Source organism: Medicago sativa, chromosome 8, assembly GCF_051527215.1.
Source record: "Medicago sativa cultivar Bolivia chromosome 8, Bolivia_mono, whole genome shotgun sequence".
Classification (NCBI taxonomy): Eukaryota; Viridiplantae; Streptophyta; class Magnoliopsida; order Fabales; family Fabaceae; genus Medicago; species Medicago sativa.
Window position 1 is genome coordinate 67,170,951 of NC_140756.1, and position 17,164 is coordinate 67,188,114.

Below are 17,164 nucleotides of genomic sequence, written 5' to 3' on the forward strand. Positions count from 1 at the left end.
CTAATTTTAAGTTTCTGAAATACTCATGTCATCGAATTTGCATTGTTAACGACGCTAAAATCATTGATTGAATTTGCATTGATCAAAACTATTTTTTTTAACCTGAATAAAATAAACACCGTACTAATACTAGAATAAAAAACACAAAGCACAAATACGGGAAATTAAAACATACAAGATGAATCTGCGAACAAACTTACAACATCTATATTAGTGTTGTAAAAGAAAGAGTATTTATGTGTATAAACATGACTATGTTCAAGTGTTTGGAATACTCACGTCCTTAATCTGCAATGACGCCAAAACAATTAATTAAATCTATATATATTGAAAGATAATTGACCATGAATCAAATAGGGGTGTATTGGATTATGATTCTAAGGGATTTTAAAAGATTTTTTTATCATGAAATTTTTTTTGTGGTGTTCAATCAAGACTCTTTCCAAGTTAAAAAAGGTATTGTGATATTCAATCAAGGCTCTTTGTTATTTAAAAAAAGTCATGTGGTATTCAATCAAAACTCTTCACCACTTAAAAAAAGTCTCGTGGTATTCAAGATCATTCAAATTTCGAAGGATTGTTTAATAAATCGGATTTTGATGAATTTTTTGGGATTTTCAAGTGAAATTTTAGCATGAAAAAGTCTTTCATGAAAACATGAGATTTCTTAGGATTGTTTTTTCTTTTAAGATTTTACTCTCTCTCGTTTCCCTCTCTCCCCTCCCTTCTCTATCACTCTCTTTCCTTCTCTCTAGCTCTCCCGGAAAGAAAAAAAGAGTATAAAAGAGTCTGTATTGAGATTTTGTGAAAGAGAGTGTGTTATGATCATTTTTTTTCAACGAGTCCTTAAATTTCATAAAATCTTTCGAAATCCATAAAATCATTTTAAATCCTTAAAAATCTTATGAGTTAAATCCATTGAAATTCAAATTGTAAATATGAATAGTCTTTTAAAATCATCAAAGTCATCAAAATACTACAGTCTTTTAAAATCCTCAAAACTTTTTTAAAGAAAAATTGTCCTTGAAAATCCTAATCCAATACACCCTCCTAAATATCACACTAAGACGGAAAATAAAAAACACAAAAACAAAACAAAGTAGTAGCATAAAAAACACAATTTATTTAATTAAAAATAAACAAAATCATAAAAACAAACGGAATAATATTCAAAATACGTTGAAATAAATATACTATATATTAATAATTAGACTCCGCTCGAATAAAATAGCACACGATTTATTTTTTGAGCAATAAAAAAAGTAGAATAGTTCACTCGTTCTTCGTGCAACTAACCACCAAGCCAAAGTACATAGTTCATAGTTGTTGATCGTTCTTCCTTCTCCATCTCCATGTCCATAGTTCCTAAAACTGAGAAAAACACCACCGCCATCCCCGTCGTCGACCTCGACAGCGACGACGACGAAGGCACCTCCGCCACAATGAGCGACATTCAATTACCACTTCACCAAAACCCTCCGGAGTTAATTTCACCTCCGGTGGTTTCTCAAAGCCAAAGTTTCTGGAAAGCCGGTGATTACGCTGCTGGTCCTTCTTCAAAACCATCTCCTTCTCAAGGTATTCGCTTTACAACCTTTTTCACTCTTCGAATTTAATTATTGTATTTTGTATTATTATTGTTTGTTATCTTATTGATTTTGCCCTAATTGTGTTTTTATTTTTGTTTAGGTCATTTGGATCATGCACGTGTTCATCCTAAGTTTCTTCATTCTAATGCTACTTCTCATAAATGGGCTTTTGGAGGTGTGTCTTTTTTTACCTCATTTCTATTTCTCATCGTAAATGGTTGTTTCAACTTATAGAGTATTGGTTTCATAAATCAACCCAATTTCTAAATTTTTATAACTTAAATCCAAATGCAATGTGAATTTCTTCTTATTTTCTTTTCTTCTGGGCATTGTTTGGTAAGAAGATAGTCATTAGATTTTAAAAAAAAAATTCATGTTGGCTATATAATATATAATATAAAGAGAGATAGAGATGGTGTTACCAACGACAAAGGTCAAACCGTCAAATGAGCAAGGTTTGCAAGTTCCAACTAATGATGAAAGACCATGAGACGGCGAAGGGAAAACAATGTGACAGTGGATGTCGCCCACCATGCGGAGGATTGGTTGGTTATTGGACTATTTGGAACGGCTGACTGGGCACTGTCACACTCATGGTGAGCGGTAGCTGGTTGAGAAATGAAGAACCTGAACTACAATGGGTTGGCAGGTTCATGTCATTGCCCCCGCCAAAAGAGGTACGATGAATATGTTGGCATGTTTGTCTATTCCTCTCCTCATAGTTATGGAAGAGGTTAACGTTGGAGGGGCTCACATGGGTCATGTAGCCGAAGTGGAGGCCGTTGATGGCACAACCGCATGGGAGAAGTGGTGGATCGTTGAGCTGAATATGACAATCTTCAGCAAATGTTGGTCGCCCATGCAGAGCAAGACTCTGATACTATGTTAGGTATTAGAATGAAAAGAGGGAGAAAGCAAAAGCTAGAGAAAGTGTTTAGCTGATGGTGTCACATTCAATGGATACTGAATGAATTTATACACATAATCAAATAGCGACAAACATTATCAACCAACTAACTAAGTGTAATAGAAACCTGGACCTTCCTTCTGATAGTTCCACTCAAGATTTTGGTTGCTTGGCAATGTCAGAGCTTGACATAAGACACAACTTATGTTCTCACTTTCTCAGGCTTTTTGAAATGTCTATCAGGCAATGGCAATCATTTGACACCCCTCTTGTGTCTGCACCGAAGAAGTTAAAAGACTTCATATCATATTGATTAAACTTTGAAGTTGCTGTCCTAGTCCATTAATGTGATTTTGGGGGTATTTTCTATATTGATAATGAGGGGCTAGTATTGGATATCTAGAGCATGGACACATATGGATGGCCGAATAATAGATATAGGATACTATTTTAGAATTTAGTCTAGGTCTAACTCAACTCGGAAAGCTAGCTCAAGGAATGAGGACTGCTAAAACCTAAGTACTAATTTGGTGGGATGTCAACATGCTTCTTAGGTGATTTTGATAGCTAATAGAAGAGGGTTTATACTATCTTATTGCTCTCTTATCAATGTTAGATGAAGACTTGTTTTTTTTTAATGTTATTGTGACAACTATTGACAGAGTTTTGGTATTTGATGTTTTAGTCTTTTATTAATACATGCCTCTCATTATTGGCAGCTATTGCTGAGCTAGTGGATAATGCTGTTGATGAGGTATGATTCAAGTCGATAATTTTTTTTTCTAAGTAGTGAGACAGTACTAGTTAATCAACATGAAAAATATTGTCGAATGTTTGTTGCTTACATAAGTGCTCTCTTAGTGCTATGTTATGATTATGACATTTAAAACTGGCATTAGTACACAGTTGAGGTTGAAGGATCGGTTAAAAATTCCTGTTCCCATGTTCATTGGTTTTGAATTCCCTTTGACTAGTAGTCATGATTGGTGATCATTCCACCCTAGGTGGTCCATGGCATCCAGGTTAAGTAGTCAATCCCGGATAGCGTATAAGGGGATGACCACTATTTGATCATTTTTTTGGAGAAATTACATGAATAATACTATAAAGTATAAGCAAACGTATGTTTGCTATAAAATTAAACAAATGACTAAAAACTCATGAAGCATTCATAAATCAAAACACAATTCTTATTATTCAAGTCCTTCCAATGATTAAAGAACAAAGTCAGAACAAAGCAGAAAGAAAAAGAAAACATAGAAGAAAAACACAGAAAGACAAACTTAACAGAAGAAGAGATTCAGAACATAGAAAGAAAAATAGAACAAAGGAAGAGAAAACATAGAAAGAAAAATAGCATAGATTTAGAACAAAAAATGAAAAAGAAAACATAGAAAACATATGAGAGATGATAGGACATAGAAAGAATGAGAGATGGAACAAAACAAAGCCATGAAACTTAACAGATATGAGAAAACAGAGGAAGGTGAAAGGGTTAGGGTTATAATCAGCGGTGGTGGTAGTTTGATGGATGGCGGCGATGAAGAGTTAGAGAGAAAGAGTTTTTGAGATGAAATTTTGTTAGGGTTAATCCGAATTCCCCAAATTGCCCTCGAAACGGTTTAAAATTTAGGGTGAATTTGGCGTTTTCGCGTTTACAACAAAATAGCGGATCAGAGCCCGCTATCCGCCTGCTGCGCCGCTGTAGCACTTGGGCCGCCCGCTATCGCAAACTGCTCTGCTATATCCATTCCTGGCACAGCCCACCGACCGCTCCGCTATAGCGCACTATTGACTACCTTGCATCCAGGAGCTAGCTGAGTAGGATTCTTGCTGTGAGACATACTTGGAGTTGGAGACATCAAATGATCAGTAATCCTGTGGGCAACTTTCAATTCTACCTCCCTTTGGGTCATAGTATGTCAGACATGCTGCTGCATCCTAAGTTGTGTTAGCAAAACAAATTTAAATGGAATGTTAAGTATATTTTTTGTAGTTTTGAATTTTGAATGACACATAAACGTATATATTTAGTTTGAATTAACAATGTCGGAGACTATTTGCTTGGCTTAAAACTGTAAAATAACTTGCAACTCTTGCCTCTGATCAAGGCCTGCCAATATGTCAGAACTTTTTAAAATGCTACTAAAAAATTACTGTTTTCATAGAGCAGGAGTAGTACTGAATTTTCCTTTGTACTATTAGATTCAAAATGGTGCAACTTTTGTTAAGGTTGACAAGCTTGAGAACATGAAGGATAATTCACCAGTGCTATGTTTTCTAGGTATGCTATCCAAACATGCATAATATCTACTATTGTAGTAATTTACTAATTTATGTTTGCCTGATATGATAGTTGTTGGCAATAAATTTAATTGAGCGCATGTTTCCTATGCAGATGATGGTGGGGGAATGGATCCTAACTCATTACGAAAGTGCATGAGCTTGGGTTATTCTTCAAAGAAGTCGAAGACAACAATTGGACAGTGTAAGCGTGTATCTGAAATCAGTCTATTTGTTTCTTTAAGCAGTGGTGGTTGCACAATCATATGGGAGATAAATGATTTAATTAATGTTTAGTTACATACATTGATACATATAGAGATGATTTTTATAGTATTGACCATGAAGAAATCATAAAACATTTTTAGAATATGAAAACGTGTAGAGATCAGAAACTTAGTTATTTTGAGTTTTTTGTCATAAAATTATGTAAAAGGTTATACCTCCAGTGAAAAAATTCTGGACTAATCCCCCCCAACACCATCACCACGATCACTATATATATATTCTCGATCCACCACTGTCTTTGAGCATATGGAAATCTAATAAAGTTAATTTTTTCCTATTGCTTGTACATTTCTATCTTTTTCAGAGAGCGTTAGGTTTATTTTTGTTTTCATTTATGCAAATGTAACATTTTTGTATACCAAGTATATTAATCGGAAATGGAAAAAATGAACCAAATACTATGGTACTATCAAAGGATACATGATTTTGGTGGTATCATTTCCCTAGGACATTACTTTTGTCTTATTGGATGAAGTATTTCCCTTCAAAAAAATTAGATGTATGTGGTTAGTTTTTATGAAAGGTAAATTATTTCCAAGTAAAAGAACTTGTTGTTTTGTTCTAGATGGCAATGGATTCAAGACTAGTACTATGAGACTGGGTGCTGATGCTATTGTTTTTAGCCGTTCTACACGTTCAGGGTACATTTTTATCCTTTGTATATTGGTTTGTGTTAATGGATTTTAACAATCTAATTTTTTTTTGTTGAGTTGGTTTTACATACTTCACCCTTCATGTGTAATGGCACAATAGCGAGTTAGGAGTGTGCATTCAATTGGTCCACCTGTCATAAACATTCACCGGCAGCCAGTCATATATTTTTAGGAGGAGGACAAAGGGTTCATGTATTATTGGACTCTAAAGCAATTATCTCATTAATCATTGCTAAAAGATGACAGCAAAATTAAAGGCACAACGGAAAAAGATAATCGATGGTAACTCAAAAGGGGTTGTAAATGGGATGAGGATTGAGAGTAGAATAGAATATTTACCTACAGAGTGCGATAGGTAAGTCAGTGGAAATGTTAGGCTGGTACATAGTGGGAGAAGATATTGGAGTGGGAGTTGTGTAACGAGAATCAAGAGAAGAATTTTGGGCTTGCAAGACATCATTGTTCATGCTAATACAAAATTGATGCGTAAGGGTCATCCTATGACTGTGGAGCTTGGATGATAGAAACTGCTGATTCTAAATGAGGAATCTATAGTACTCGAGATGGTGTTGATTTAGATGTAGCTGATGACACAGAATGTACCATCTTCAACGTACCCTTATCCTCTATTTTCCACCAAAAGACCCTTAACACTACTAATTCAACTTTATGCTTAATATTTTCACTTCCAAGATTTTCTTTTTTGTATGCTATTGCCACCCATCCGCCATATCATTCTCATCTTGGTTACTCTTAACTGTCAACCTCCTGTTGGCATTTTTCTTCCTTACATTTCTGTGATAGTGTTGCTGGTGTTATAGTGTTCCAAGAAAATTTGCCCTCGAGTTTGATAGACATTTTGTAATCGATGATGCATAGAAATAAATAAACAAAAACAGTAAATACGTAGGGCATGGTTTGTTTTCTGGAGGTATTTAGATCCTAGTTTTCCTGTGGATGCATTGTGTGTAGAGCGATGTTAGTGTTCTTGCAACATATTTTCCATTCAGGCTATTTCCTTTTTTTTTGTATCTAATTTATATGTAAAAATCTTTATCTTCTCCAATTGAATTTTTAACTTATAGTTGTTGACAAGATTTAATTTAAATGGTTAAACTATCCTTCAGTCGGGCAACACAAAGTGTGGGTCTACTATCCTATACCTTTTTGCGGAGAACCGGGCAAGATGATGTAATCATTCCAATGGTAAATTTCCTAGTCAAATGTTCAAATATGTCTTGGTGAATACTTTCTATTTTTGTATTTTTATATACTCGATCATTTCCATTGCAGATAGATTTTGACATATCTGGCCATTGGGCTGAGCCAATTGTTTATGGCACACTGGACGATTGGTCCGCGAACTTGAAAACAATTCTTGACTGGTCTCCCTTCACATCAAAGGAGGATCTCATGCTTCAGGTTTATTGCATTCTATTGTATATCCATGTAATCTTTTCACCGAATAAAAATACCCATGGAAGGTTACCTTTTTCGAAACAACATAAATCAAATTTTGGGCCAATGGCCAAAGCACTCTAATGTGAATCACCTGAAAACAACGAATGTAATAAAATGAAATGCAATAGAGCTATCGATAGCTCATTTCTACCTTCGGAATGTTAGCTATGGACTTTTTTACTGATAATTTTTTTTGTATTTTTCAGTTTGATGATATAGGATCACATGGAACCAAAATTTTAATATATAATTTGTGGTTGAATGATGAAGGAATATATGAATTGAGTTTTGATGATGATGCTGAGGTATGTTGTGTATATTTATTGCTATTGCTATATGAACCTTTTCATTTGCAGGTCTTTTAGCAGTGTATTTTCAGATATTCTTCATCGGATGAGGAAAATATTATAACGTATCTTGGTTAATAATATGTGTTGAAATTATTACAAGGTTTGTGTAGCGAAGTGGGAAAAGAAGGAAACTTGTCGATAATATTATATTGACACGTTTGAATTACAAGCACTTGTACCTATTTATACTAACCATTAGGGAGAAACTAGTGTATTACTTACAATTTCAAGCCTACAATTGCAACAATGGAAATATCTGTGCAAGAGTGAGACAACTTAGTCTGCGACCAGTCTTTTCTCTGGATTTGTAAATGGCTCCCATTTATTTGGTAGAAGCTTGGCATTAGGATCCATAGGAGTGTAAATGAGTTGAACATTAATCAAACCTATTTCCTTTAGAATGTCTTCCTTGGATTGTGCCACCTATATCCCTAAGAAGTCTCAAAGTCTACCATAATCTTTTGTCTAATTGTGGTGACAAAGATGTTGTTCTGCCTTAGCAATGCCATGATTATCACTACCTGCGAAGACAATATCATTGACATATATGTCACTATATTGATGCATCATTTGCCTGAATGGAATAAAAGATCAAATTTTCATTTCTGTCTAATTTTGAGTCATACCAAAGAGCTAACCAATTTTACTGTATCTACTTAGCCCTGGCAGTTTGTTTGAACGCTTGAGAGCACTTGCCTTGTCCGGTTTTCCTGTAACTTTGGATCCTTGAAGATCATACAATTCCTAGAACACTTTTGACATCTCTAAATAGTTGCGACCAGAAAAGGTGGAAAAACACCAAAAAAGAAGGGGGACATATCGGTAAAAGAGCGGAAACCGAAAAGGAATACTATTTCCAAACAAATAATTTGGAGCAAAAGAATAATAAGTAATAACAAAAGGAATTTATTTGATGCAATTATTTATCTTTGTATTTAAAAAATTCTCTGCTTTTAGAACATTGCATTCAAACTTACCTTTTTGAATTGTCAAAATTTGATTCCTACAAGGAGTTTCCATACTATCTATTCGAAAGAGATTCATCTTATTTTTTGATGCACTTATCAAGCAGAGCTTACATATTGAGCTCCACAGATTACACAAATAATACATACTTAAATTTAGGGGTGTGCAAAAATATGGTTAACTGAACCAAATTAGTGAACTGAACCGCACTACACCCAAAAAAAAACTGTAACCAATCAAATGGTTCATGAACTGGACCGAACCATAAATATGGTCCAATGCAGTTCAGTTTATGAACCACGAACACCCCTACTTAAATTTATGACATTTTTTATGGAGAAGGTTGCATGAGGCATTCCATCATATGTAGGTAATCAGAGTGCCTAAAGCCATAGGGAAGATATAGCATTTTTATTTATTTACATTCTTTACTTCTGTTCTTACTTTTATACTGTTTTTTATTTTATTTTATCAGTTAATGATAATGCTTTTGGACGTTGTTCCTAGTTGTCCTAGCCTATTTTTCTTACTGTTAATTCAGAGCCGATTGAGGCCTTAGTAGTCTTCATTAATATCTTCATCACAAGAGATGAGTTGCAAGAGATGATTTTGGACCCCGACTTAGTTTTCGTTGGTGTAATGATTGTACACCTTTCATTTGGTTTCTGTAAACTTTTGTCATAACTTATGTCGATGCAAATATATTAGTGATACCGAGTGCCAGGTTTGGCCAAACTTTTCATCCTGTCATACTCGATTCTTGAACGCATATAACTTGCCTTTGAGGTAACTGTGCTGTTCACATATTTGGCTAGTTTGGTATTGTCCACATGTGTCTAAGGTAGTGAGTGCTTGGGAGGTGTATGTGTCTACTTGGAGTGCTATTACAATAAAAAAATTATACTTGATATTGTTCAATATTTTAATAGAAATCATGATATGATTTGTTCTTCTGCACAGGATATCATGTTGAGAGATGAGGCCAAGCATGGAAATGGGAAGAAGTTGGACAAAAGAACTGTTCAGCTTCAGTCACATATTTTTTACCGCATCCGTTATTCTTTACGGGTAATGATTAATACTTGGAATTTCAGCTATACATGTTACCATTGATTTCTAATCTTTAATTTCTATTATGATTGATCGTTAATATTTTTCAGGCATATGCATCACTTTTGTATCTCAGAAAATTTTCAAACTTCAAAATCATACTAAGGGGAAAACCTGTTCACCATTTTGACATTAAGGATGAGTTGATACATTCAGAAGTTGTTAGATACAAGCCCCAGATGGCTGTGATGAACGAGGTTAGATCAATAATATGACAGTATAAATTATTTAAAGTAACTTTACAGTACTACCATGTAAGTTGCCAGATATTCCTCATAAAATGAAAGATGGGTTTTCCTGATATAATACCTGTTTGTATGGATCTTTAGCTCCAGACATTAAATCAAGAATTGTTGTTAGTTTTGGGAATCCGTCTGCTATTTTAGGAAATTTTAGGAAGGGATGTCAATTAGTCTAAAGATCTGTAATTATTTTGTAATTTGCTAATTAGGTTGTAATCAATGTAATACCCTTTAATCAAGGGATTTCAGCTCAGAGCTGGGGGGTTGTTCAATGAAAGACAACTTGAGGCTAATTTTCTAGAATAGTTAACCAGTGGAATGATCATAAATTCAAAATATTTCTGATCGTTTATTTATTTTGGTAATCTTACCATTGATAAGTTTCTTTAAACATTAGTGGGTGTACAAAGGGGGAAAGTGAGAGGAGAGTAGGTGATTTAGAGTGATGGAAGGATTGGGAGGGGCAAACCCTCCAAGATTTGCATCGTCTCCCTCCTTCCCCCTTACTCCCTTAGTGTATCTTTTTCTTTGTTCTACTGATTTTCTTCCACACAAGTATCAGGAGAAGATATAGTGTTTTTGTGATTAACACTATAATTGTCACCCTGCGAACATTTACCTAATTAATAAAACGATTTATTTTTCAACTTTTCAAACTAAGAACTTCAATCTGATTTAGGCTATGGTGGAAACGACCATTGGATTTATAAAGGAAGCTCCTCATCTTAATGTTGCTGGATTTAATGTATACCACAAAAATCGCCTAATCAAGGTATGTTCTGACTGACTGCTTGAAATTCCTTATCTCAAATCGTATTTACTTCAGCTGCATTTTCAAGTGTGTGTGTGTGTGTGTGTGTGTATATATATATATATATATATATATATATATATATATTTTGTCATACAGCAAACCAGCATTCTTATATATTGTTGGAAGTAGAAGTGGAAATCAATAAATATATTCACGAATATATGTTTTCATGTACATTGGAAGTCTTATTAGCTTGGAAATCACACCTGTTTCCATAACTTTATTAGTTGATCGAGTCTATTTGAGTTCTCCTCATTTGCGTTAGTTTGTTTGGATGTCTATGTTCCTATTTGTATAGTGCTTTCTCTAGATATGGGTTGTTTTACGCTTTTTGTGTTATTTATCACAAAATATCCAATTGGAACTTTCCCTTCTTCAACAAAGTGGAGTTAGAAAACATGAATATCAACACGTCTTTAAAACCGCTGGGACATTTTTACTTTATACTATATACGTATTCCCTTTCCTTTTTGGAGTGGTGATGTTGCTACTGCTTGCATTCTAACAAAATCGCATGCCCTCTTCTATCCCTGTTAATCAAATGCCTCACTTTGCATTCTACCTAATACATTTATGATCTCACTGTGTCTCTCAATAAACGTTGTGCTTGATCCTTTCAGTGTGTCGCTCTTGATTACATCGGTGCTCATCCAATATAACAAAATCATTAAGGAACACACTGATGTTCATCTTTTTGAAGTTTACCATTGTAAGCCACCTCCACTAATACCTACGGACACTGGCCTCTGAATTTTTCACGTTCTCATGTTGCTAATGAGGATAGTATAGACTCGACATCAAATCCAACTCCCAACACTGCCTCTTGAGTCTGAGCCTCCCATTACGTAAAAAAGTTATACATCTAAATTGTAACCTTTCTCATTATATCATTGTGTTATCGTGAACTTTCTTCTTCACATCATGCTTGTCGTCATTCCTTATCTTTAGTTTTTTTCCTTTGTCTATTGGTGGTGTATTATCCCGTCCTTGGTGAAAACAAGCACAGCCTTGATGGGCGAGATGCATTCCATTCAAAGCAATGGCACTTGGGACCTAGTTCATCCTCCAATTGGGAAGTCTGTTGTTAGTTAGCAGTATAGTTTTCCGTCAATTTGGTTGTGATGGGAAGATTGACTGCCTTTTATTGAGTTTGAGAAGCAGAGAAAATGAAAGGAAGAGAGGGAAAGTAAAAGAAAGAGAAGATAGAGAGAGAGATATATAATCTTAATGTGAATGCATGTGTACCCTTGGAAGTTTACAATATTTTGTTAAGAAGTACAATTGGAATAGAAATTTGCTCGTTAATGTAATATTTGCATACCATTCTGATCTGATGTGGTTATCCTTTTTGTGAGAATGCAGCCATTTTGGAAAGTACACGCAGACGGCCAATCTAAAGGGAATTATGTTGTTGGTACATTCTTATCCTCCCCTGATGATTTCTTCTTGCTAGAACTTCAAAATATCCATGATTTTTATAATTTACTGGTACATATTTAGGAGTTCTCGAAGCCAATTTTATAGAACCTGCACATGACAAGCAAGATTTTGAGAGATCACTGCTGTTCATACGGCTGGAAGGGAAGCTGAAACAAATAGTATATGATTACTGGTTTGTATATGCTTCATAGTTTATTTTGAACAGTTTCTCTTAATATGATTTATGATTACATTTTTCTGCTCTTGTGAGTGTCATGTCGTAAATTCAACGTTGAACTTCATTACTTGTAGTAGTTGATGTCTCCTAATGCTTCCTTAATGATGCATTTTAAAGTTCTTTTTCTTCTATATTTTATTAATTCACTTAATAAGCTGTCTTAGTGATTGTTCATGTGTTGGTTAACATATTTACAGGGTTTATCCCTATGCTTTAGGGTCTGTTTACTTTGAGAAAGCATTTCCTATTCTTATTTTCTTTTTTCACGCTTGACTACAAAACTGCCATCTTGTTTTCAATCTTTTTCCTGTTTTATTTTTTGACGCAATATATTTTCTGTTACTAAAGTCTTCTACAGTAAATAATGGAGGAAGTAAACTGTTTTCAGTATTTCCTGTACAAATCTTTGAAAACAGATAGTAAACAAGGTGACAATTTTGTAACTAAAAGTTATAACATGCAATGCAAACAGAAAACATTTTTCCGATTAAAGAGGCCGTTAGATTTTGATTTTCTATTTGTTAGAATATCTGAAACATCCCACTATATTTGATAATATTGTTATAATTTCTTACTTTGTCTCCTAGGATCAGTTTAGGACTAGTTTCTAATGTGTACACTGTGTCTTAGGTTACCTCCTAGGATTGCTTTCTAGATTACTTAGCCATTATGGCTCTGTTTGGTAAAAAATAGCGAATAGCTGATAAGTTGGCTGATAGCGGATGAGCTAGCTGATTGAATTTGTAGTGTGTGGCAAAATTAGCGGTTGAAGTAGTTTATAAATATGAAATGACATAAAATTGAGATTACATGGGTAAAATTGAGATAAATGATGAGAAGCTATAAGCTACTTGAATTAGCTTTTATCAAAAAACACTATAAGCTTGTAAAAATAAGCTGTAAGCTCATGAGGAAGTGACAGTTATTTATTTGTATTTTGGTTAAGACCTATGACTCTTATTGCTAAGTATGAATATCTTTTTCATTTTGAGCATTTATGTGTATATGTATTATTTACACTTTAGAATAGCGGCCAACCCGCACCCCGCTATCCCAGTTTTGGGGTCAGCTGTCCTGCTATCCGAGACTGACTAGGCTGCATAGATTTTATTAGAAAATGATTTTATTTGATGCTTTATGTTTTGGTTTTCTGCCAATATGACTGTAGCTATATTTTCTTAATTCTCTAATTCACTCTCTTTATATAAGCCGGCTAAACCAGTTTATGGTTTAGCTACTTAGCTTACAAACAGACCCACCATGAAAATTATGTGTTGGATTAAGCTTGCCATGAACGGAACCATTATTCACTGCTTTAGTATGATAGGAACTTGTTGATATGTATCTAAGCACTTTGGGAACTCTCCCTTAAAAGCTAGTCATCAAGGGACCAAGCCGCTTAAATACACCACCGAGCATCCCATACTACTCGACTTGTGTACCCGATAATACCCAAGTTCCAACCATAGCACCACCTCTCTTTACCTGGTGTTTAGCCCCTCCGGAGGTAGTCCTTTCTGAGCCACCAGTAACCATTTCTAGTACCATTTGATAGAACCAATATAGGATAATTTTTTTTTTGAAGAAATAACCAATATAGGATAATTGTATTGACATTGGAATAAAATGGATTACAGTAAGGACGCAGGATGTGCAAAAGCCTGTCCTATCCCAATATGATATCCACCAATCTGAAATTCAATAATTGCCAACCTAACTTCCTATTCCCTATTCTATTTAAACAGATACTACAGAGATAGTTACAATAAAATACAAACAGTTACCATACCTGTAGTCATAAACCCAGGCAGTTACAAACACAGTTAATAGGCAGTTACAAGTTACAAATATAATTAAGTTGGTCCAGCATTATTGTATTTTGCGCCTCACATAATTAAGTTGGTTTGTTGCTAACATATTATTTATGGGAAATAGCCAATAATAAGACTTTAGTATGTGAAAAATTAAGTGCTTCCTGGTATTTCTTTTCTAGAATTTCCATATTACAAAATGTTGTTTGATTTGGTGAAGTTTTTTCTGGACTAGACAGGAAGGATCACTGTCACTTAGTTGGATATCAGCCTATAAATTTCAGATCACAAATTGGACAAAAGGAAGCCCACATTCGTCAATCAGCAGGGCATCTAACTAATTCACGGAATGAGATTCTTGCTGATCCACAAGATATTTGCGTAGCAGCTGAGCATCAACAAATTGTGAACTCAGATCAGCCAAATGAGGGCCTTCGTGCAACTGGCAAGCATTGTTTGACTCATGAGCAGGGTGTAAGTAATTGATATAATCTGCAAAAGGCTGTATTTGTCTAATTTTACCATTTATAATCATACTTGCTGCTGGATGTTGAATGAAATATATTGCTTTCTTAATTATATTTTTTTTTCCTCACATTTTTTAAAATAATTCATTGAACACAAGTAGATGCATGCTATTGTGAATAACACATTCATAATCATACCTATTAGAGATGTCGATGATGCTTCGGATAGTCGCTGTCAATTTACATGTGAATTCTTCTAATGTCCAGCATTAACAAACAAGAGGACATTTTGAAAACTTATAGCATATTATCAAGGCTTAGTTGATTCAAATTTCAGTGTTGCACTTGTCAGCAGAGGACCTCAGTTGATTGCATCTCGGGTTTGATTTTACTATTGAATGTATCAGACAATGGATGAAGCTTCCTTTTTAGATATTTTGAACTTCTACTTTTATAAACACATGCATCAATTTTTTATAAAAATTAATGGTTCTCTTTTTAAATTCAATTTGATGTGACTAATTATACGAAAAGATTTTGCCTGGCCAAATTAGTTCCAGAGTGGGGTCGATAAATTTTAGACAATATTAAATGGAATTGATGGAATCTCAGTTTAGCTGAGTGACTTATCAATAATTTCTATATGGTATAGAGGAACTAGAGGGAGATGACAGCCATGGGTTCTCGGTAGGATAAATGAAATGGCAAAATGCTTTGGGAGTACCAGTGAAAGCCTTTCCACAACAAGATTAGTTGGTTTCCCGCTGATAATTTTATCTGGGCTTGTAATTAGCCATATAAACCAGTCTTCTACCAAAACCAAAAACAATGGCTTTTAAAATGTCTTTTGTTTTCTGAGTGAGTACACTACTTTTGGGGGCTCATGAATAATGTGTTATTTCTATCAGCAGGGTACATCGAGTGGAGCTTCACCGTCCGTATCTATTGATGCCATCTGTGATGAAAACATCATACTTTTCAGGAGGTAAATTACTGTTTCTAATTATCTATACAAAGACAAATAAAATACTTCAAGAAAACACAACTTTTCATTCTTTATTGATATTTATTGACAAGCTCGAACCTTACCTTCAATGTAAGGAATGTAAAACACCCTCCCTCCTCCCTGATCTTAATGGGCGTGCTGAACACAAACCAAAAGTTTATTGACTTTTTATTGATCCTCCCTGTGACAACGATGGGTTTTGAGCTACCATGGTTTAGTTTTCTCTTTGTTTCCAGTTTTTGGTGGATAACCTAGTCGTACGATTCTCTTTTACATTTGTATGTATGCATATCATACAAATGAAATTTCGCATTAATGAAATGTTTAAGCTCCATGAATAGAAATCTTAAATTGGTTGTAAAATATAGAAATATAGGCCATTAATAACTTTATGGCATATTGACCAATGGTTAAATATTTTAAAACTCTGGCATGCAAGATCAACTTGACAATCACTTTTGCTTGGTGCCTGGGCATCGTATATACTAGTTTAATTGATTCCTCTGAAACCCTTTTCTACAGGTGTGAGGAATACAGGCAAAAAGAGACGGAGTTGAGAAAGACGGTAATAGTAGTAGTTGGAAGAGATTAAAAGTTTGATTCTTATGACAAAGGTCGTTATATTGATTTTTGTTTGTGTTACTGACATAAAATAGGTTAAAGACTTGGAGGAGGAGTTGAAAGAATACCAATCCAAGTGTGCATTTGTTTCTTCACAGATAGAGGCCAAGAGGAAGCAGAATAATGCATGTTGATTATAATTTCCTGAATATCCTTCCATGTAACGTGCGCCTTATGAAGAAACAAATTTGCTTCTAAAGCACTTTGCATTCTTATGTAATTTAGCATATGTTTTTTTGTGTCTACAATCCATAGACGCAGGTTGGGACAGGTTAAATGTAACTTGACTGTGCAGTAGTAACATTTCAATTCTCTGTTTGATTGTTGGTTGCCAGTACATCTTTCCCTGTTTTAGAATTTGATTTTGCTGAAAATTGTCTGTCTTATCGTATATAGAAAGTGGAAGACTGCTTTATCCTCACCCTACTTTAATAGATTTAGCTCCTCTGAAGTGGGCAATTAGTAAAGTGAAAAAAAAATTAACAGTTTGCTTTTCAGTGTTCGTAATTTGTTATACATGTCGACGATGTCGTATAGTATTAACTACCAATAAGCAGAGAAAGCCTCGAGGCTTAGTTGACAAATGTACTTACATATTACATATTATTTGTGAATTAAATCAGCACTTTTGCAATGAGATTCGAAGTTGGGTCCTTCTGAGATGAGTTGAATTTTTACCAACTTGATCGACGTTTACAATCACTATTATTTATTGCAGAAATGCTAACTAGTGTCCTAAGGACACTAGTTAAGGAAATCAAATAATACTACTTTCATCACTCATAATCAATATATTCTACTTTTTATTTATGATAATGGAGAATGCACTAATACTTGACAAGACATTCAACTATTTTTCTTGTTCTTTCACTTATACATTTTTGTCTTAATATGTATGAAATGAGTAAAAAGTTAGTTATTATGTGACGGAGGGAATAA

At 34.4% G+C, this 17,164-nt stretch overlaps 1 protein-coding gene across 3 annotated transcripts; it reads left to right on the forward strand.

The window, feature by feature from the left end:
- The first annotated feature begins 1,252 nt into the window (after window positions 1-1,252).
- On the forward strand, window positions 1,253-16,562 carry LOC146900744 (protein MICRORCHIDIA 2-like). 3 transcript variants are annotated; one of them, XM_085738312.1, is made up of 18 exons: window positions 1,253-1,578; window positions 1,690-1,764; window positions 3,216-3,250; window positions 4,702-4,780; window positions 4,895-4,984; window positions 5,633-5,708; window positions 6,848-6,926; window positions 7,014-7,142; window positions 7,388-7,486; window positions 9,458-9,565; window positions 9,658-9,804; window positions 10,529-10,621; window positions 12,026-12,077; window positions 12,164-12,275; window positions 14,371-14,605; window positions 15,507-15,583; window positions 16,127-16,169; window positions 16,261-16,562. In XM_085738312.1, the coding sequence occupies exons 1-18, from the start codon at window positions 1,353-1,355 to the stop codon at window positions 16,357-16,359; spliced, it is 1,854 nt and encodes a 617-aa protein (XP_085594438.1). In that variant the 5' UTR covers window positions 1,253-1,352; the 3' UTR covers window positions 16,360-16,562. The 3 variants fall into 3 exon arrangements, with proteins under 3 accessions (XP_085594438.1, XP_085594439.1, XP_085594440.1); XM_085738313.1 differs by having other exon boundaries at window positions 15,510-15,583; XM_085738314.1 differs by lacking the exon at window positions 15,507-15,583.
- The last annotated feature ends 602 nt before the right edge of the window (window positions 16,563-17,164 follow it).